This window comes from Helianthus annuus, chromosome 8, assembly GCF_002127325.2.
Source record: "Helianthus annuus cultivar XRQ/B chromosome 8, HanXRQr2.0-SUNRISE, whole genome shotgun sequence".
NCBI classification, from domain to species: Eukaryota; Viridiplantae; Streptophyta; class Magnoliopsida; order Asterales; family Asteraceae; genus Helianthus; species Helianthus annuus.
The window spans coordinates 59,423,013-59,446,162 of record NC_035440.2 but is presented as its reverse complement, the minus strand read 5'-3'; the positions used below and the strand labels follow the sequence as shown (position 1 = coordinate 59,446,162).

The 23,150-nt window shown below is 38.3% G+C and overlaps 1 protein-coding gene and 1 long non-coding RNA gene across 2 annotated transcripts; one reads left to right on the top strand and one right to left on the bottom strand.

Annotated features, from left to right (window-relative positions):
- Positions 1 to 1,940: 1,940 nt before the first annotated feature.
- On the bottom strand, positions 1,941 to 8,745 carry LOC118481288. The gene is made up of 3 exons (XR_004865238.1): positions 8,648 to 8,745; positions 6,066 to 6,207; positions 1,941 to 2,204 (listed from the first exon to the last, which is right to left on the bottom strand). It is a non-coding gene; the product is annotated as an uncharacterized LOC118481288 (long non-coding RNA).
- On the top strand, positions 2,233 to 5,902 carry LOC110870081 (putative disease resistance RPP13-like protein 2). The gene is made up of 2 exons (XM_022119280.2): positions 2,233 to 2,655; positions 3,115 to 5,902. Exons 1-2 carry the CDS (start codon positions 2,455 to 2,457, stop codon positions 5,746 to 5,748), a joined length of 2,835 nt encoding a protein of 944 aa, XP_021974972.1. The 5' UTR covers positions 2,233 to 2,454; the 3' UTR covers positions 5,749 to 5,902.
- Positions 8,746 to 23,150: the final 14,405 nt, after the last annotated feature.

Here is a 23,150-nt window from a genome sequence, read left to right as displayed (position 1 = left end):
TGTATGGTCGGTGCAACAGTGTAATTACAAAATTACCCCCTTTTGGAAATTACAATACTATCCCTGTTCAAGATTCTTTCCAGCGTCTTGGCAGGCAACGATTGTTTTCTTTCTCCGTTCGTTCATGAAATGAAGACAACCACCACCATGGTGGGCTGGGATCCAACCACCAAGTCAACGAGACAACGCCATTTTTTTGTCATCTCTGGTGTAAGAAAGAAGAACGGGGTGGCAGGAAAGTTCCAGTTTTAATCAAACAAAAACGATAACAGTGTTTAATATAAAAAAAAACACAGTACAATTACTAAATATTCAAATAGAGTTTTGAATTTCGAGCACCATCTCCGCCCAATAATGTTTGTATAGAGAGAGAGAGTATGGAGAGAGAAATGGGTTACTTCAGTCTTTGTGAACGAGATCCGCCACAACCACGGTGGATCTGAACGAGATCTGCCACTGATCTGGGTTTTGTGGACAAGAAGACACACAAAGACGGCGGTTAGATGGTGGTTGCGATTAGGCGGCGACGATTCTATTGTTGTGGCAGCTAGGTGATTGGGCGGCTTGATCTGGGTTGCGGTGGTGATTGGTGGTGATCGATTTGTTTGGTGAGACAATGACGGGTCAGTGATGGTGGGGCTATGTCTCTGTGGTGATTGGTGGTGATCAGAGATGATGACGGTTGTGTGGTGCGATGATGACGGTTCGGTGGGGGTGTGTCGGTGATGATAGCAGTAGTTTCATGGTGGAGGTGTACTGTGTTGGTAGAAAGAAATGGTAAGAGAGTGAGTCACATAGTCAATAACTAAAATCAAATATTAATTTTGGTTAATAAAACGTTTCAAGTCTGTCAAAATTGATTCCACTCATTTCTCAATTACATTAATATTGATTTTAGTTTTTTTTATCGTCATCAATACAATGAATATTTGAAACCGTTCATTTCTCAATACAATAGAACAGAATTAATTACATTAATATTGATTTAAATTTATTTTATCGTCATCGTCACTTATCAATACAATACAATAGTATATCAATTTGGTGGATGACTTTTCCCTACATAATTTGATGGTAGCTAATATTGTTTTTTTTTTTAAACAAATAATGTAGTTTGAACCTAAAATTGTTAATATGCTTTTTTATATAAAGTAAAATTGATAAAATAATTAAATAAAAAGTAAGTTTTAATGTTATGTCATCTTTCTTTTTTTCAATTGCTATATCGAATGTCGTTACAATATCAATACCTTCATAAAACAAACTAATACCGACCCAATTTCTGTCGCAACAAGCGTGACGTTGCCGCCGCAACGCGCAGCACGGGTAACAATCTAGTTTTATCTTAAAAGGTATCATCTGAAGGCCATATGTAATTGGGCTAGGCTAACCCCCAGTGAGTTGGACGTTAGCCCTATGCCAAACACCGCCTCATGAGGCGTTATGCTCAGCGTGAAGGCGTGTGGTGTGATTTCCAAAATGTTTGTCAAGGCTTGTGGATGTGCATGACAGGTATTATATTATCGATGGGTATTGTCAAGCATTTTCATATATGAATAATGAGAAAAGAACATATTTAACAAAAAAAAAAAACCAAGAATCGCTAGGAAATATATCGAGCGTGCCTTTGAAGTGTTGAAGAAAAGATGAAGTATCATTGCACTAGAATACCACGTATATTACTTGTTTAATTAACTAAAAACATTATTAAGAAAAAAAAACTCTTTTCAAAGTAAAACTGTATATATTATATTAAAGAAACAATTCATTGTTAATTATATGCACTTAAAAACAATTTGGGATAGTTTCACTTTTTACTATTCTTTCTTCTTCCATTTTTTTATTTTATTTTTTGACAATCCCATTTCGCCTTGTTGAATACGCAAATCATCACCGTGTTTACGTAAACTCAGCAGTGTTAAAAAGATTCCAAGTAATTCTGAAATAGAATGGTAGTTGTTTTGTAAATTCACAAGTAATGCTTTGGTTTGTTCCTAAACTTTACAAACATTAGTCAAAAGTCAAATAGTCATTCCACGAAAGTATAACAAACATCCTTTGCAACTACCAACGAATCTTTGCATCCAAGTTTCCATAAAACTACAAGAGAATTCAAACAGAAATAACCAACTTAGATTCCATTGTCAGCTTCCTTGCAACTACGTGGAAACATCGTCAGGATTCCATTGTCAGCTTCCTTGCAACTATAAATACCATAAAATCATTCAGAGTGTAATGCAAATCAAGATCCAGAAGGGTAAAAAAGATAAAATTTGTTGAATTTTTTATACTCGTGTGCTCAATTTCATAGCGCATTAGTTTGTTTGATTGCTCGTTAGTTTCGTTCTCAACAAGGGGTGTAGCTTGAAGAAGCAACTATAGCAGCTTTAGAGACTTATCTCTTGGATTTAACGCCGACGAAAACGTTCTCCGGGTTCCACTGAATCTGTGTGAATGGAGGTCAAACCGGTAGTGGCGGTGGTGACACAAAAGCTGGCGGACACGTTGAGTGAAGACTCGATAGCAGATAACAAAGTGATGATACATCAACTGAAGGGTGTCCAGAGGTCTCTTTTGAAGCTGAAAAGCTTCTCAAATCAAAGGGATGTTTATGGGTCCCAGAAATCAAAGGACCATCTTCGTGTTCTTTATCAGGTTAGTTAGCTGGGTTTATTATCTATTATAGTTATTATTATTTTATTTATCATTTATATTTAAGTGTGTTAGTTATTATTCTATCTCCAGTTCAGTTTTGTTGATAGTTATTATTTGTTTTAATATAAATAGCGATAATTTACGAGTTACAACTATAAAATAGCAGATTTATTTTTTAAATATACATATGAAAACAATGTATTTTGATAAAATAAATACTGAAAGAATACACATAAAATATTACTAAATTATCTTCTAGTGTATCGCTAAACATAAAATAGCGCCCGCTGTTTCATTGCTATCGCTACGTAGCGTATAGGTAGCTTGTCACTATCGTCCGCCATTCGCTATGATAACAACTATGCTCCAGTTTAAATCCTTATTTGGTTAGTGTTTATCATTTTGTGAGGAAATATTATTTATCAATATTGTTTTTTTTCTTTGTTTCATTTTGTGAAGGTTGAAGATGAAATCGAAAAGTTCACCTTCCAAGTTGCTGGACAGAGAAAGAGGTTTGGTTTCTTGATGAAGCAAACATTCTTCTTCAACAATCTGAACTCATGTCGAAGGCTAAAACGGAAAATAAAGAAAATTCAAAGCAACATTTTGTCATCTCCTGAAGATGCTAGTATCAGTAGTGTCTGCACTTTATCCCTGCGATCTCTGAGCAATTATGATGAAGGTGATAATGATGATGAAGATGATGATGGAGAGGATTTCAGTCACGGGGGAAATGAGCTGCCACAAAAGAGTTCATCAGCAGTTTGGCCGCTTTCAGAAATCCCGACCACCCCAAGGAGTCCTAAACGGGCTTTAGCACGATCATTCAGCACAATCCCGCATCATCAGGAGCATATGCAACAACGGAAGAAACTAACATTCAGCTACTCTTACAAGGAAAACGAGATGAGCATAGTAGGTTTCAACATTCAGTACCCGAAACAGGTATCTAGCTTCTGTTACCAAGAGGAAGAACTGGGTGTTTACGGGCTGAGTGATGATATCAAAAGCCTGGTGAGAAGGCTGACACATCAAACCGATATGCTCGTCCCGATTGTTGGTGAAGAAGGTTCTGGGAAGACCACACTTGCTCGCGCAGTTTATAAGAACAGAAAGGTCAAGGACCACTTTGAATTCCATGACTGGATGTCTGTGACAGAGGAGTATACAGCAGACCGCATCTTGTCCGGATTGAAAAAAATTACCGAAACGGTGAAGGGTAGGAGGTACCTGATTGTAGTTGATGGTGTCGGGAGCTATGGTGTTATTCATGAACTAAAAGACAAATTACCAGATGAGAAAAAAGGAAGTAAAGTAATCTTTACGTCTCGAAGAATTTCAGAGATGAAGAAACTTAATCCGCATGTTATGAACGGATTAAATGAAGACGAAAGCTGGAAGATGTTTCTGAACAAGGCTGGAAAGGAAAAGGAAGCTGATCAAATAGGGAAGTTGAAACATAAAATCTTGAGTATATGCAATGGTCTGCCTCAAAACATCATTCTAATGGCGGGGCTGCTCTCGAATAATAGAATACAAAGGTGGTCAGCAGTGATTGGTGATGGTCAATGTCCTGATGACGTTCTGAGCATATGTTATAACAACCTGAGAAGGCGCTCGAAGCTTCGCCTCTTATACCTGGCTCTTTTCCCCAAAGATTACGACATTCCGGTACGGCGGTTGCTCCGGCTATGGCTAGCTGAGGGTTTTGTGAAGAGAAAACTTGAAGATCGGTTTCCCGAGGGTGAGGTACAAAAGTGTTTCGAAAAATTGGTGGGTCGTAACATGATTCAGATAACCAAGTTAAGATCCGACAACAGCCCGAGACGATGCCGTTTAGTTTCGCTTTTCCATGACTATTTGTTGCCTAAAGCCCAAGAGATCAGTCTATTCTACATCCAGCGGAACTCAGAGAACTTTGAGGATGCAGCAGGCCCATTTGGTGTACGACGCATGGTTCAACACACAAGCAACACAGGAGTGGTTGCTCATCAGCAGACACAGGGTCAGGTTCCGGTTGATCCATCTATTTTGAGGTCATATGTGTCGTTTAACTTCCAACCAAGAGACATGCCGGAAAGACAAATGGGAATGGTTTTGGGTAGAGTTATTAGAAGCGATTTTGCGTTGTTGAGGGTGCTTGATCTTGAAGGGGTGTGCCAAACGACTCTGCCCGATAAACTCGGTCACTTGCGTCATTTGAGATACCTAGGACTGAGATGGACTTTCTTGGAGAATCTCCCCGAATCTGTGGGAGATTTATCTTATCTAGAAACCTTAGATGTAAAGCACACTCGTGTTGATAGTCTTCCAGACTCCATTTGGAGGCTTAAACGCCTCCGTCATCTCAATCTCAACAACATCCGGCTATCGATGCCACCTAAAAGTTCTTCAAGTCTAGTAACCCTATGGGGACTGGTTTTAGATGAAAAGATATCTATTAATGAAGGTCTGGGGAAGTTGCGTAACCTTCGAGAGCTAGGTATTAAGTTCAGTTTAGAGAAAAGTCAAAATCTCTTGTTTGACTGGATTGTGCAGTTGGTCAACCTTCAGTCTTTGAGGTTGACTTCCGTCAACGGCATGGGTCAGCCTTCGAATCTAGCTTTGAAGCCGCTAACAAGTTTAAAGAACCTTTCTCATCTTAATCTTTACGGTCAATTAGAAAAACTACCTGCTGTTGACGAATTCCCGCCAACTGTTAAGGTTCTCACATTGTCCATCTCTAGGTTAGATAAGGATCCAATGGAAACACTGGAACAACTGCCTTGTCTGATCGTGTTGAGGCTGCTGGGGGAGTCGTTCACGGGAACAAGAATGGTTTGCGGTCGAAGGGGGTTCAAGAAACTCGAGGTGTTGAAGCTGTGGGTGTTGAAGGATTTGGAAGAGTGGGATGTGGAGGAAGAAGCAATGGAGAGGCTTAAAGAAGTAGAAATTAGAAGCTGTCAAAAGTTAAGCAACATCTCATGTAGAATCCTGCAGAAACAGAGGTGCTTGGAGGAATTAGTACTAACAGACATGCCTGATGAGTTTGTGGCTGGAATCAAGAAAAGAAAATCCAAGTACACATCTCTCACAATCAAATCAAGTAATTAATCCTTGGAAATCCACCTAGGATGTTGTTATTTCTCATATTTTTTTAGATATGTTCAACTGTTATTAATTACTATGTATGCTTGGATAATAATATTTACTTGTTTATTTAATTTTAACCCATGGACCAGGTGGCATAATTCTAAGGTTTTACACAGTTGTTCTTCTATATTAATAAATACAATCCATCCATGATAAAACTACAAGTTAATCGATGAATATGGGACTCACATCCCTTAGTAATCTAACACACGTCCCTAAGTATATACGATCCACAAATATTAATCAAAAGTCAAACCAAAGTATAAAGTAATACATACCAAAAGTGTTTGGTTTATTTGGTCCAAATATACCGCTTCAAATAAAACATTGCATGCAAACTCAAGGGAAAATTGCATGTGAAAGAAAATTCAAACAACACCACCGGTCATTCAACCTTCACTTCCACATGTGAATTTTAACCTGCCAAACACACAGCAACCATTGACACGTGAAAATAAATAAATAAATGCAGTATTCAAAGAGTTGTTACTAGCGAATAGCGACATATAACAATAAGGTACCTATATGCTACATAACGAATAACGATAAATAGTGGGCGGCTATTTTATAAATAGCGATACACTAGATTTTTTTTTTTAATTTTATATGTATATTATATCAAAATACCCTGGTATATATGCTATTTTACATGTATATTTAACAAAAACCTAGTATCCATATATTTTATAGCTATATTTAATTGCTATTTACATTAAAAAACAAAAAATAAATAAAGGGTCCCTATTCTCGCTATCCATCGCTACAACCCTAATAGCGACACTAGAGTTATACTCTACATAGCGCTGTAGCGATCGCTATTGACAACTATGATTCAAAGTGTGTGTGTGTGTGTGTATAACACGGAAAACAGAAGAAAATGACCATGGAAAAACTAAGAAATGACGAATTTGACCTACAATGCAGTATTCAAAGTATATTATAGTTTCTCAGGTGTGTGTTTGTTTGAGACCTACACATGAAATTCATCAGCATATTCTTTGCAATTATGTGGAAAAGCCATGGACAAAGATGGATCAAATATAAAAAATAAAACATTCAAACCAGAAGAAAATAATAAACCATGAGATGACAAATTTGTCAGAAGACTTAGACAAGGGACTATCTTTGTGCCCTGTATGAAGTTGAGGATGAAAAAGTTAAATTCAGCTTCCGAGTTGCTCGACAGAAGAAAAGGTTCGGTTTTTCTAGAAAATCACAGCTTGGTGCAACCTCCAGCAGCAGCATAATTTCATCTTCGTCTATTTAGCCAATTCCAACAATCCCAGTCGCAACGTGCTCGATCATTCAGCACAATCTCACATATTCATCCACAAAAGAAGAAACCAACATTCAGCTATTCTTACAACGATGATAATGCGCTGCCGAATGTTCATGATCATCATTCTTCTTATGAAGTTGCCGCTGAAGGTTATAATGACCTACACATCGACTTATAAAAACCTTGTTTGTCATACTCGGCTCTTTTCCCAAAAGAATACAACATTCCAGTACAGAGGTTGCTCAGGCTATGGCTAGCTGGGGAGTTTTGTAAAAGAAAACCATCCCCAGAGGCATAGTTGTTAATGGCGAATAGCGACAAAGAGCGATAAGGTACCTATATGCTACATAGCGAATAGCGATAAATAGCGGGCGTTATTTTATAAATAGTGATACACTAGCAAAGAAAAATTAAAAATTTTATATCTATATTATATCAAAATACCCTGGTATATATGCTATTTTACATGTATATTTAACAAAAACCTAAAATCTAGCTAATTTATAGCTATGTTTAATTGCTAGTTATATTAAAACAAAAACAAAATAAAATAAGGAGTTGCTATTCTCGCTATCAATCGCTACAACCCTAATAGCGACACTAGACCTATACGCTACGTAGCGCGCTATAGCGATCGCTATGATCGCTATTGACAACTATGCCCAGAGGATATTGTACAGAAACATTTTGAAGATTTGATGGATCGGGGTATGATTTAGATAACCAAATTAAGATCTAACAGCCCTAAACAGTGTTGAGGATGTTGCATTGCAGGTCCCTTTGGTGTACAAAGGATGATTCAGCAAATAGAACCCACAACAGGGGACCTTATCAACAAAAACAGCGTATGTGCACAAAACTTTTATCCCTCTCTTTTTAAGGTCTCATGTATTCTTTAACCGCACACGAAAGAACATGCTAGCAAAATAAGTACTGAAGTAGGCGTAGAATCATGAACAGTGACTTTAGATTATTGAAAGTGCTTGATCTAGATGGTGTTAACAAACAACCTACATATCTTCTCAAGTACCTACTCACCTAGAAGTTCTTTAACTCTTGTAACCCTATGGGAATTGGCTCTAGATGCCAAGATATTAGACAATGAAGGTTTGCTAGTGTTGCTTAATCACAAGAAACCAAGTACAGTCTTTAAGGTTGATTCCGCAGGCAAACCTTAAATAAACTTTCACATCTTAATCTGAATGGTGATCTAGAAAGATTACCAACTGCAACAGTTAAGGTTCTCAATATCTCTGCTAAATTTTCATCCTTTTCACATACACAGCATATTCCCAAACAGTAGGAACAGTTTGAACTAAAAGAGATGCATATCAATTACAAGATCAAACTGTAGCAAGATATCCTTTCAGAAGTACACTTATGGTAGTAAACCATAAATATAAGGATCAAATTAGCAGCACAAATTATCCTTCAAATTCTTCTTTAATGTTTAAAAGCATTTGAAGTTCATTTGATATAAAAAAAAATAGGGGGAACGCATAGCTATAAAATTAAGGAATCGAGAATTCCGTTACTGATAACACAGGAACAGAGAGAGAGAGAGAGAGAGAGAGGACTCACAGCGTCAAATCGTAGAGTGTGTTCCAAGCGTAGAGAGAGAGTGTGTGTGTTCAAGAAGAGAACAGGGGATAAGCACCAGAAACACCCTCCAGGTCATGAATTACAAAAGATATGAATACAAAAATTTATATTAAATCTAAATAAAGAAATAATAAATTAATATTAAATCTTATCATATTTTAATAAAATATTATCTTTAAATCTAAATTATTAATTTAATATATTTTTAAAATAAATACCTCTCTTATCTACTTATCTTATATTAAATATATAAATAATAAATTAATATTAAATGTTATCCTAATTATTTAAAAACATAACTTTTTTTATTATTTGGTATACAAAATTATGTTCATTCAACTCGAGTAAAACGCGAGGTTTTTAAGAATATAATTTTTTTTTTTGTTATTTGGTAGATTTTCAACCCGACTATACACTGGTTTTTTAAAGATACGACGTTTTTAGTATTTAATATACAAAATTACATTTATTTAGGATATAATTTTTTTTTATTATTTGGTAGATTTTGCAACCCGACTATACATGGGTTTTTTAAAAATACGACGTTTTTAGTATTTAATATACAAAAATACATTTATTTAATCTGTGTAATACACATGGTTTTTAAAGATATAACTCTTTTTTATATCTGTTCAACACGTGTAATATACGGGATTTTTAAGGATGTAATTTTTTATTATTTGGTAGATTTACTCAACCCGATTATACACGGGTTTTTTTAAAGATACGACATTTTTAGTATTTAGTATACAAAATTACATTTATTTAATCTGTGTAATACACATGGTTTTTAAAGATATAACTTTTTATTATTTGATATATAAAATTACATTTATTTAACCTGTACAAAATACAAGGTTCATAAAGATATAAGTTTTTATTATTTAATATATAAATTATTCAACCCGTGTAATATACGGGGTTCTAACCTAGTATACAAATAATAGAAAACTTTCTAGTAAAATATCAAAATGAAATCGATACAAATAATAGAAAACTTTATGAGTAAAATATCAAAATCGTGCGAGAGGTTTGGGTTGATTTGCGCATTACATCTAAATAATTTTTTTTTATTTGAAAAGATAACGTTTTTAATTTGTTGTCATTTTTAAATCACAAGCCTAGTTAAATTATATCGTGAACTCATATACGATTTTGACAATTGACCTATTTATTTATCTGTTTTTATAATTTTACCTTTAAATAAAAAATAACAAAAATAATAACAATTATAATATATATACACATATATCTATACACAATTATTTTTTTTTTAATTTTCATTTTTACCCTTTAAGTAAAGAAAAATAATAAAATTAATTATAGAGTAAGTGCAATTTGCGTCCCTTAGGTTAAGGGCGGTGTCAACTTGAGTCCCCATAGAGAATTTTTGGATGACAAGGTCCTTGCTTATAAAAAGCGCTACGATTTTCGTCCCTAAACCCAACGTGTGGTAGTTTTTTCGTTAAAACGAGGTGAAATGCCATTTTTACCCCCGGGCTTAATACTTCCTTCTCCATTCAAGACCTAATTTCACTCCCACTTCACCGTGTTTGAGCTCCAGGAGACGCGATTTCGAAGAGCATTATCCAAATTCCACCGCCAGCTGCAAAATTCTTCGTCATAGCTCACATTGTCCACTTCAAAAACGAGAATGTCGCAAAACACATCATTGTCTTCTGCAAAACAAAACAAAACAAAACAAAACAAAACAAAAAACAAACTCATTATAGAGGTTTGGGGAGTCGAATGTTATTCGCTCTTGTGATGTCGGTACGTGCTATCGCAGTTCAACGCTAAGGAAGTGATGACACTGAAGATTTTGTTAGTGATTAGTTTGTTATTGTTTGTTGTATACTTGTTTAAGTAGATATGTGTAATCCGTATTTATAAGTCATAATGAATCTATTTATAATGTTAATATATTATGTTGATTATTTTGTTGTTTGTTGTTTATATTGTTAGTGATTAATTGGTTGTTGTTTCCTGTTTATTTTGTATTTTGGGAGCCGTGTTGTAACCATTCTACAGTTGATGATGTTGAAAAACAAGCTATGTGATGTGCTAAAAGTGGTCTATAAAAACTAACTAGTTTTAATCCTAAACTAGACACTCTAAGTTTTAAATTTATAACCTAAGACTCTCTAAAAAAAACCTAGCGCACATAGCCGGCATGTGACACCCTAGGAAAACCAGTAAACCACGCAACCTAACTAGCTTCCTCAGTAACCGCATGCTAAATTTCGGGACGAAATTTCTTTCAAGTTGGGGATAATGTGACAACTCGAGTTTCCAAGATTCCATCTTCGCATTCAATGCACGTTAATTGTTTAAGTTGTTTGTTTACACGACTTGTTTGCTTTGTAACCGTACACGTTTGTGATATGTTATATCGTTATGTGACTTTTGTGTCGATATACTTGGTGATATGATATGTAACATGTATGAATAAATTAAAACCTTAAACTAATTCACCTTGTATAAGCTCGACGAAACCAAGTGTTTCGCCATAAACCACTTTGACGAAACAAGTGTGTTTCGTCACACACACCTCGACGAAACGGGAGTTTCGCCGGCCCGGGTTTCTCCGAAGCCCAGTTAAGGCCCAACAGTTACGGTTTACATATTTAAGGGTCGTAGGTTATGATGTGCACATAATCCAACATATAAATTACATCAATTGTGGCTTAAAACTAACCCCTTTTAGTACTAATGTTGGAAAAAGTGTGCTTTTGTCTTCCTTTTGTATTTTCAGGATTAAATGAGCTCAAAATAACAAAAGAAGCAAAAAGACAGCAAAATCTAACATAAATACAAGAAAAGGAACAAAAGTGATATGCCCGACCCCCCGACAGCATCTTCCCAAGCAAAACAAAGAGGACAGAAGACTGAACACGCCTCGTGCTCAGTGAGCACGGGGCCGTGCCCAAGTGCCAGCAGAAAAGACAAACCCATAGAAGCTTCTACTGCCCACCACGGGGCCGTGCCCAGCGGACACGGGGGCGTGGTCAACTTTCTGCAGACGCATTTATTGTAATTGCGAATTACAATTAATGAAGAGAGAGAGAGTCAAATGGACACGGGGCCATGCCCAGCGGGCACGGGGCCATGCCCGAGCTTCTGTTCAGCCTATAAATAGGAGTGTTTGGAGCTCTTGCAACTCATCCCTTGGCACATCACCTCTCTCACACTTCACCCACCACCATCACAACACCATCATCCACCACCATCATCCATTGTCCATCATAGAGTGTGTGAGTCGTCTCGGGATCCAAGATTGATCGTAAGAGTTCTTGACAATCAAAGGCCATGTTTGCCCAAGTCTCTTACATCACTTGGTGAAGACAAATGTTTAGTGTCATACTTTTTATTTTTAATCTTTTGCACTTTTAATTGGTTTTGTATTAATGACTTTAATTACTAGTTTCTTATGTTGAAGGTGATTCTTCCTTATCGTTTGTTCGTGGTGTCTTGCCATTATTTTACTGTCTATATAAAATAAAAGATTTTCACCATTCATATCTCCACGGTCTATATGGAGGTATGTTGGCTACCTGGTCGGGGGTTAAGGGAACGGTTTGGTAAGAGTCTTGCCATTATTCAGTGTATAGATCCTGCAAAGGACCTGGGTCAAATTTAGTAGGACCTCTTTCAATACCCAAAGGTATTGGATGACGGGGGTCCAAACTCTTTGATCCCCTCATAAGTTAAACTACTATTAAAACTTTAACCCGGCTACTTAGGACTGTATCCCTGCTGACTCAGACTACTTAGCCGAGGGTAACGTCGCCTTCAAAAGAGGGGCCTACCACATTATGCATTAATAACTCAATTAATTATCTTTCAATAATCCGACCCTTTAGGATTGTATCCTTGCTGACTCAAACTACTGGGTTGAGGGTAACGTCGCCTTCAAAAGAAGGGCCTACTACAATAACTAAGATAATCTCTTAAACAAGTGCAAAAGTGCGAAAATAATCAAAGGTTACACTACACACGAGTCGGATCCAAGTGATTCATCTTGTCTATCTGTTTTTACTTTTATTTTATTTTTCTGCATTTTAGTTAGTTTTATTTTCTTAGTTTAAAACCTTTTTCTAACATTTTGATTTGATTAGACGTTGAGGATAAACCGATACTAAAAGCTCTTGTGTCCTTGGACGACCTCGGTATCTTACCAACACTATACTACGTCCACGATGGGTGCACTTGCCCATATGTGTGTTTAGTGTTAGTAAATATCGTGTTTTATAAATTTAAAACTTGGCTAAAAAGTGTAAAAAGGGCTTAAAATACGTACCTAAATTATATTACACCTAACGCACATCAAGTTTTTGGCGTCGTTGCCGGGGACACAAGGATTTTAAGAAAGTTAGGAATCAATGTCCTAATCATTTTTTCTATTTTTTTTTATTTTTTTAGGATTTTTCAGCTTCTGCAGAACTCAGCGCGGGCCGTGTCCGCTGAACACGCCCCCGTGCCCAATCATTGGAACTGGCAATCCTGTTTTAAGTCAGACAGTAAGCTGAACACGGGGCCGTGCCCACTCAACACGCCCCCGTGCCCAAGATTCAGTTACTGAAAATAGAACCGTAAGATCCCGACGGTTGGTAATTTCTGACACAAAAATGAGTGATAATGATCTTTTTTACTTTCGGCACTCTTATGGTACGTGGTGTCAATTATGTGGAGGCGGTCATAAAGAATTAGAATGTTATTTTCTAAATTATAAGCCCCACTATATAGACCCATCGTTTGCCTGTATCCTTAAGAGGGGCGAAAGTAAAAATAATCCCTATCTCTCCCTCGAAGGCGCCCAACCAGATATTCTAGGAGAAATGCTTCTTGATGAACTATTTCAACTAGAAGATCTACTTCTTAATTGGTTAAGAGAACTTAAGATGGATTTCCTTAATTTATCTCAAGACGATTACCAAGAAGAAGTGTTGGGGTCGCATTCAAACAACCTCGCTGCTCCCGATAATACCTTCAACTCTAGCGAAGACTTGGACGATAGTCGTCTCTGTGCCGATTGTGCCGTGAAGGACTCCCCATCGACTTCGTTCGATGCATACATAGACCTGAGCGATTCGGCATACACCTTCTTTAACAAGAGCCCGGGAAAGGGTTGGACTTGTCCACCTACATTTAGAATAGGAATCACCCTCACCGACAACCTCTTGCGTTCTCGTCTTAATCTAGACCAGTTAAGGTATCTTAGGCACTTTGGGGTTGTTCCATCCAGTAAGGAACCGCCCGATCCGGATTAGTTCCTTGAAAATAGACAAACTTCATAATCAGCCTTTCGACACGGGGCCGTGCCCAGCCAACATGCCCCCCGTGTCCACCAAAAGATTCCTTTCTGACCTTACGTCAGAAGACGGACAAAGTGTGTCAGGATCTTACCTACACACGGGGCCGTGTCCAGCCGACACGGGGCCGTGTCCAGCATGCTGTCGTTTTCTATAAATACAGCCAAGAATCCTGCACGTTTGGACCATCCAGGGACAGAGATTTGAAGGGATCTTCTCTCCTACCATCCTAGGTATGTTCTAAAAGAAGGTTCCAACAACCATCTTGTCCTTTCCTCTTTTATCCATTTCCTTCTTCTTCATCTTTCTCCAAAAACTTCCATTAAAGCTTGAGATTTCAAGCTTTATGGCAAGGATTATTGAGTTTTGTTCCAAGAATCTTGTTAAAAATAAGTTGTATAACATTGTTTTAAGTTGCTATTGTTCAAAAAAGGCTTCACAAGTTAGAAAAATAACTTAACACTTCAAGATTGCTTGTTTCAAAATTCTGCAGAAAGGTGAACACGGGGCCGTGCTTATTGAGCACGGGGCCGTGTCCAAGGTACTGTTTCACTAAAATAAGCTGTTTTTGGTTTATTTTCGTAGAATGTCAAGTGAAAACAGTGGAACATCGTCCGCGCATTCAAGAAACAGTAGAAGTGGAAGAAGGCCTTCCATTGAAGCTACCCTTGTACACTACGTCATGGCGCTACGGGAAGCTCTCGATGAAATGACTTCGGTAGAGGAGGTCCTAATAGACCGTATAAACCATGGTTGCAAAAATCGCGACTAGCCGGCGATTAATCGCTGACTAGTCGCTAGTCGCCCATCAACTGAGTAATTTTCAACTAATCAGTAAAAAAATCGCTAGTCGGCCTAGTCGGCCCTAGTCGGCCCTAATCGCGACTAGTCGGTCGGGAAAAATCGGAAAAAATTGGGAAAAAACAAAAAAAATCGGAAAAATTCAGAAAAAATCGGAAAAAAACACATATTCCGGCCAAAACCTCCCAGATTCCGGTCAAAACTTGTCCACTTAAAAAATTACGTATAAAAATATATTTATATATGTATAAAAACTTAAAATTATACATAAAAAGTCCAATCCGATTATTCCCGATTAATCCCGAGTAATCCCGAGTAGTCGCTAGTCCCTACCTCACCGACCCGCTAGCGACTAGCGAGTTCTCCAACCTTGGTATAAACTATCTTACGGTGGGGCTGGAAAATAGTTTTCAAGAGATTAACCTCTTGCACCAGAGGTTAAATATTCTTGTAACACCTCCCATGGAACCCGTCCTCCCTCAAGAGGATTGGAACCTAGCACTTGGAGACAACAACCCTACCGGATGGGTGACATTCCAGCGGAACCTCCTCTTGAAAATCTACAAGAAGTCCAGGTGGAAGTTGCACCTCCTCAAACCAACGCCAACGAGCCCTTCTTCCTCCTCCCGAGGGAGATAGAGGAGTGGCTCGCCGACATATGAGGAGTCCATACCCGGAGGAAGGAGTTCTATGAAGCCTCACCCAACCGAGACTACTATCTTCTTGGAAATTTTGCTAATTAGAATAACTTGTAGGCTAGAACTCCTTGGTTTAAGCTTCTTGTGCTTACTTATTTAACTTACTAGTATTTTAGGACTATGTAATTCTCTCTATGACGGTTTTTAATGAAATGATGGTTTTAAGGTTTGGATGATGTTGTAATAAATACTCGTGATGGTCAAGGATAACAAGGGAAACGAGAAACATAGCCCCATGCACGAAAACAGGGCCATCCGACAACAATTTCTTCATTACAGTAAGCTCAGCACGGGCCGTGTCCGCCCAACACGGCCCCGTGCTGCATACTCTGCAGAAAATTGCCCAGTTCAGGTAACTGGACATGGGCCGTGTTCGCTGAACACGCCCCCGTGTCCAGGCTTCTGTTTCTTTTCTTTGATTTTTGTCGCTGGCACCTGAACACGGGGCCGTGCCCGGTCCCCACGGGGCCGTGTCTAGGATGCTAGTAACATAAAATTTTGCTTTTAACACATTTTTACACATTCAATCAACCTAAAAACTTATTTTTGGGACACATTGAGGACAATGTGTAATTTAAGTGTGGGGGGATGCTGAAACCTTGAATTTTGCAAGTCCTAATAACAAGCCTTACACAAAATCTATTGGAACATCTAATCACCCCAAATTTTTTCAAAATTTTTTTTTCATTTTTTACTTATCTAAGTTTAAGTTGGAAATTCAAGTTCTATCAAGGTTATATTTTTTTTTAAATTTACAACTGATAGCGTCGTGATAAAAAGAATCAACATAAGAAAATTATGAAAAGGCATGACAAACATAGTTAAAATTTGATTATATATACTTGATCACATAAAAAAACCCTTTCCCACAAAAGTGAGTTTTGAGCCTTTAACGAGCATACAAATATATATCTTTACACTAAATACTCATTTTTCGTTTCTTGTGTGAATAGCCGCTTGGTTCGTACGACTCTAGAACTTGTCACAACAATACATTCCTGGTCCTTACCAACTTAAACCCGAGTAAGTAAATGATGGAGGCATTAGGACTAACCCTTTTTCTTTCTACACCATTATTTTTCATTTTTTTTTCCACCTACCCAAAATCCCCCTAGTTAACCCCTTTGAGCCTAAACCTTTTCATTTCTTAACCCAAAACAATCACCCTTTTTATCCATCTAAACCTTTTTATTTTTAACCCTTTCTTTTAGTAACAACGTTCGGTTTTCTTATGACTTATGTTGAAAAAAAATAATAAAAAATAAAAATATTTTGATGAAACCAAACAAACAAACAAGTTCATCAAAAATAACTTTGTTTGAAGAAAAATTGGTTCATCAAAATAAAATAAAAATGTGAAAAATAAAAAGTCTTTCAAAAAAAAAAAAACCAACGTTTGTTACGCTTTTCGCCCTTTTACTAACCACTAACCCAACCACCCACCTTTAGCCCAAGCCTAACCCTTCACCCAAAAAGTCCTCTTGATATTTACAAAGGTATATAGTTAAAAAGGAGGAGGATTGATTGCTTGGCAAGCTTATGGTAGAAGTAAGTTCCATGCCGCTTTCGAGTGATTCACTAAAAATACACCTTCGGCCGAGTGTTGAGTGATTCCCCCGTGAGGTATGTGAACTTGTATATAAATGGAATTTTAAAAAGGTATGTTATGCCCTAATAAATAATTTATCTTATGAAACGTTTTTAATAAATCATGACGAATATGATTGTAAATAAATAAAAATAAAACCTAAAAAATCTTGGAATTCCCGACACTCTATGACAAGCCCAAAAACCTTCTCTTCTACCCATTCCATTTGTGAGTGAAAAAAGCCACATTATAAAAAGTTTTGCTTGAGGACAAGAAAAGATTCAAGTGTGGGGGTATTTGATGTGCACAAAATGCAACATATAAATTACATCAATTGTGGCTTAAAACTAACCTTTTTTTAGTATTAATGTTGGAAAAAGTGTGCTTTTGTCTTCCTTTTGTATTTTCAGGATTAAATGAGCTTAAAATAACAAAAGAAGTAAAAAGACAGCAAAATCTAACATAAATACAAGAAAATGAACAAAAGTGATATGCCCGACCCCCCGACAGCATCTTCCCAAGCAAAACAAAGAAGACAGAAGACTGAATACGCCTCGTGCTCAGTGAGCACGGGGCCGTGCCCAAGTGCCAGCAGAAAAGACAAACCCATAGAAGCTTCTACTGCCCACCACGGGGCCGTGCCCAGCGGACACGGGGGTGTGGTCAACTTCCTGCAGGCGCATTTATTGTAATTGCGAATTACAATTAATGAAGAAAGAGAGTCAGATGGACACGGGGCCGTGCCCGAGCTTCTGTTCATCCTATAAATAGGAGTGTTTGGAGCTCTTGAAACTCATCCCTTGGCACACCACCTCTCTCACACTTCACCCACCACCTACCACCATCACAACACCATCATCCATTATCCATCATAGAGTGTGTGAGTCGTCTCGGGATCCAAGATTGATCGTAAGAGTTCTTGACAATCAAAGACCATGTTTGCCTAAGTCTCTTACATCACTTGGTGAAGACAAGTGTTTAGTGTAATACTTTTTATTTTTAATCTTTTGCACTTTTTAATTGGTTTTGTATTAATGACTTTAATTACTAGTTTCTTATGTTGAAGGTGATTCTTCCTTATCGTTTGTCCGTGGTGTCTTGGCATTATTTTACTGTCTATATAAAATAAAAGATTTCCACCATTCATATCTCCACGGTCTATATGGAGGTATGTTGGCTACCTGATCGGGGGTTAAGGGAACGGTTTGGTAAGAGTCTTGCCGTTGTTCAGTGTATAGATCCTGCAAAGGACCTGGGTCAAATTTAGTAGGACCTCCTTCAATACCCAAAGGTATTGGATGGCGGGGGTCCAAACTCTTTGATCCCCTCATAAGTTAAACTACTATTAAAACTTTAACCCGACTACTTAGGACTGTATCCCTGCTGACTCAGACTGCTTAGCCGAGGGTAACGTCGCCTTCAAAAGAGGGGCCTACCACATTATGTATTACTAACTCAATTAATTGTCTTTCAATAATCCGACCCTTTAGGATTGTATCCTTGTTGACTCAAACTACTGGGTTGAGGGTAACGTCGCCTTCAAAAGTGGGGCCTACTACAATAACTAAGATAATCTCTTAAACAAGTGCAAAAGTGCGAAAATAAACAAAGGTTACACTACACACGAGTCGGATGCAAGTGATTCATCTTGTCTATCTGTTTTTATTTTTATTTTATTTTTCAGCATTTTAGTTAGTTTTATTTTCTTAGTTTAAAACCTTTTTCTAACATTTTGATTTGATTAGACGTTGAGGATAAACCGGTACTAAAAGATCTTGTGTCCTTGGACGACCTCGGTATCTTACCAACACTATACTACGTCCACGATGGGTTCACTTGCCCATATGTGTGTTTAGTGTTAGTAAATATAGTGTTTTATAAATTTAAAACTTGGCTAAAAAGTGTAAAAATGGCTTAAAATACATACCTAACTTATATTACACCTAACGCACATCAGTTATTTGAGTTGTTATTCTTGCAAACCCTAGAGTCTCTCCCTATCCTCTGTGTGACGGCAGCCCTTCTCTTGGAAGCCAGATCCTCCCTGTTCGATCATTCTCACTCGAAATCCCTAACTCGGTTAGTATCACACACCTGGTTGGTTTGAGTTCTAAATATATCTGATTTTGTTCAAGGTTACGGTGTTTCGATCAGATTATTGAATGCGGTATGAATTAGATATGTATGATTAATTGGTTACATGATTGTATGTGAATCATGATGTTGATCTAGGGTTTTAATAATCAGTGTGTGCTTGAATCGGATGATATTAAACATGTAACTGGTTAATCAAACCGTAGAAGTAAGGATAGCACTCGGGATATAATAATCAGATCTGAATCCATGTATATTAGTGATTGATAGGACTGGATTTAATAACTGTTCATGTCTGTTTGATATTTGCAAATCATGTTATCGTCTGTCTTTGATCGATTAAATGAATATGTGTTATAGTCTTGTATATGCCAATGATCTGGTAGTAATCGGTGGCTAGGTTCGATGTTGATGATAAATTGTTACGATGAAATTAGGGTTTTTCTGTGATTGAAACTGATAACACGACGTAACTGATGCCTTCCGACGAAACGCTGATGACGACGAAACGGGTGTGTTTCGTCGGAGGGTAATCACGACGAAACAGGTGCGTTTCGCCGATGGGATGTACGACGAAACAGGGAGTTTCGTCAAAAGGGAATTATGACGAAATAGGGGAGTTTCGTCGAAGGGGATCCACGACGAAACAAGTGTGTTTCGTCAAGTTGTTAAACATGCACAGTAACTCGGTTAGGTCTGTTAAGGGTTAACTGGGTTAGTTAGCTGTTGATAATGATAAGCATGACTTGCATGAACTGGTATGACTGATAAATGCTATGAGTTAGTTGTTACTTGCATATACGTTATGATCATGACTGTTACTTGAACTATATGATTACCAACTGATTACGTATGTATAAACACTATAGGATTGGATTGAATTATTTGTGAGCGAGTAATAATCTTACCGAGCAAACCGAGGTAAGTTCACACTTTCTACAAGGCATGGGATTCCCAAGGGTTGGGAATGGGTTAAAAGAACTAAAACGAAACCTACATATCCTCCTTGGGTAGGATATGTACGACCATCCTCCTTGGGTAGGATGCCACTATAACTCTTGCGTATTCTCCTTGGGTAGAACTACGTACGTTCGTCCTCCTTGGGTAGGAAAACAACCTTAAACTTACTAGACAAAACTCTATCACGAAGTCCCTCCTCTTTATATCGACTTAATTGCCGAGGCCGATGGCGAGCGGGTCATTAGTTAATAGCGCTATTAGGTTTAACAAACCTCACACCGTGTCGTTCGAACGGGCGTGTACTAATGGACTATGGCAAACTGTCAGTGATGATAGACACTGATGCAGGGCACAACTTATATTTCGTTAGTAGTCGATATGGTATGGTCTAGTGGTTCACATGGGAAGCCCCCACTACTTATGGTCATGGTTTGGGAAACAAAAGGTTACTGGTTAACTCGTGGTTTACGAAACAACATATGATTTCAAAACGAACTGGTAAAACTAAACAACCAACTGTGAACTCGCTCAACTTTCTTGTTGACTCGTTGTTACATGCCTTGCAGGTCAATAGATACTTTTGGAGCTTGCACGAGGAGGCGTGGATGTTGTCGGACATGGATAGTTACATGCCATGTTAAACATTTATTATACTTTTGAACTTATACTTTGGTTTTAAACACTATGCTTCCGCTTACAACTTAAACTATGTTTTGTTTGGACACCAATTATATTGTGTTTGTGTTTTACATTTATTTATACGCTATGTTCAATATGATTGGTGGCTTGATCCTAGTCAGTCACGCCTCCAAGCGGTGATACTCCGCATGTGGATTTTGGGGGTGTGACAGATTGGTATCAGAGCCATTGGTTATATTGAACTTGGTTTTAAAAAGGGGGAAAAGCTTTTTAGTAAAACCAGACTATAACTTGTATAGTGCTCAACGATCCCAACGTCGTGATGGGTAAGTTTCTACCGGATGACTTTTATGTTAATGTTTTATTTGATTCGGGTGCCGATACCAGTTATGTGTCTCTAAAAGTTAGTCAAATGTTAAAGCGTGTCCCAACACTTTTGAACACCTAGCACATGGTAGAGCTAGCAAATGGTAAAAGTTTAGAGGCCACACACGTAGTTAAGGGTTGTAATCTCATCTTAGGTGGTCAGACATTTTCTATCGACCTCATTCCTATTGTATTGGGTAGTTTCGACATTGTTATTGGTATGGATTGGTTATCGCAACATCGAGCAGAGATCCTTTGCAAAGAGAAGATCGTCCGCATTCCTCGTACAAATGGAGAACCTTTAGTGATTCATGGCGACAAGAGTGGTGCCGTGGGGGGCATCATTTCTTTTTTTAAGGCCCAGAAGTGTTTGCGCAAGGGCCACACTGCTATTTTAGCACTCGTTACTAACGCCTCGAAGAAAGAGAAGAAGATAGAAGATATCCCGATTGTACGTGATTTTCCTGAGGTATTTCCTGAGGAATTACCTGGTCTTCCACCCCATCGTCAGGTTGAATTTCAAATCGAGCTAGCCCCTGGAGCAGCGCCAATAGCTCGAGCACCTTATCGTTTAGCTCCATCAGAACTAGAAGAACTGTCCACGCAACTACAAGAACTCTTGGATAAGGGTTTTATTTGTCCCAGCTCTTCGCCTTGGGGAGCTCCAGTATTATTTGTGAAGAAGAAAGACGGTACTTTCAGAATGTGTATCGATTACCGTGAACTCAACAAGGTGACTGTGAAGAACCGTTATCCACTTCCATGCATTGATGACTTGTTCGATCAGCTGCAAGGGTCGAGCTACTATTCGAAGATTGACCTGAGGTCAGGTTACCATCAACTGAGAGTCCGAGACGAGGATATCTCTAAGACAGCGTTCAGGACTCGTTATGGACATTACGAGTTCCTGGTTATGCCTTTTGGGTTGACGAACGCACCTGCAGTCTTCATGGATCTTATGCACAGAGTGTGCAAGCCTTATCTGGATAAGTTTGTTATTGTATTCATCGACGACATCCTGATCTATTCCAAGAGTCAGGAGGAACACGAGCACCATCTACGGCTTATTTTAGAACTCCTTCGAACAGAACAGTTGTACGCTAAGTTTTCGAAATGTGACTTTTGGCTTCGTGAAGTCCACTTTCTAGGCCATGTGGTAAACAAGGATGGGATTCATGTTGATCCATCCAAGGTAGATTCGATCAAGAACTGGCCTGCACCCTGTACACCAACAGAAATCCGCCAATTCTTGGGTTTGGCGGGCTACTACAGAAGGTTCATCAAGGATTTCTCCAAGATTGCGCAACCTCTCACTTCACTAACCCAGAAAGGTGTCATCTACTGTTGGGGTGATGCACAGGAATCTGCATTTCACCACTTAAAGAATAGACTTTGCAGCGCACCAATTCTCTCATTTCCAGAGGGCACAGACGATTTCGTGGTTTATTGTGACGCATCAATACAGGGTCTTGGGTGTGTGTTGATGCAACGGGATAAAGTCATTGCTTATGCGTCGCGCCAACTCAAGGTTCACGAAAGGAATTACACTACACACGAACTGGAGCTGGGAGCTGTTGTTTTTGCGCTTAAGATATGGAGACATTACCTGTACGGTACCAAGTGCACCATTTACACCGATCACAGGAGTCTCGAGCATATCTTCAAACAGAAGGAGTTGAACATGCGGCAACGTCGATGGGTCGAGCTCTTGAGTGATTACGAATGCGCGATCAAGTACCATCCGGGCAAGGCCAATGTTGTGGCGGACGCCCTCAGTCGAAAGGATACTACACCTAGGCGTGTGCGAGCGTTACAACTCACCATTCAGTCTAGTCTTCCTTCCCAGATACGAGATGCTTAGGTAGAAGTATTGAAACCAGAAAACATCAGGGCTGAGGCCCTACGCGGATCAAGGAAACGGTTAGAACAAAAGGAAGACGTCGCCTACTATGTAACAGGACGCATCTGGGTCCTGCTCTATGGAAAATTACGTGAGCTTGTGATGGATGAAGCACATAAGTCTC

Excerpts from the sequence above, each read along its gene's own strand:
- LOC110870081 (XM_022119280.2), top strand. The coding sequence starts at position 2,455 with ATGGAGGTCAAACCGGTAGTGGCGGTGGTGACACAAAAGCTGGCGGAC. Across the intron at positions 2,656-3,114 it reads ATCTTCGTGTTCTTTATCAG|GTTGAAGATGAAATCGAAAA; the intron begins GTTAGTTAGCTG and ends CATTTTGTGAAG.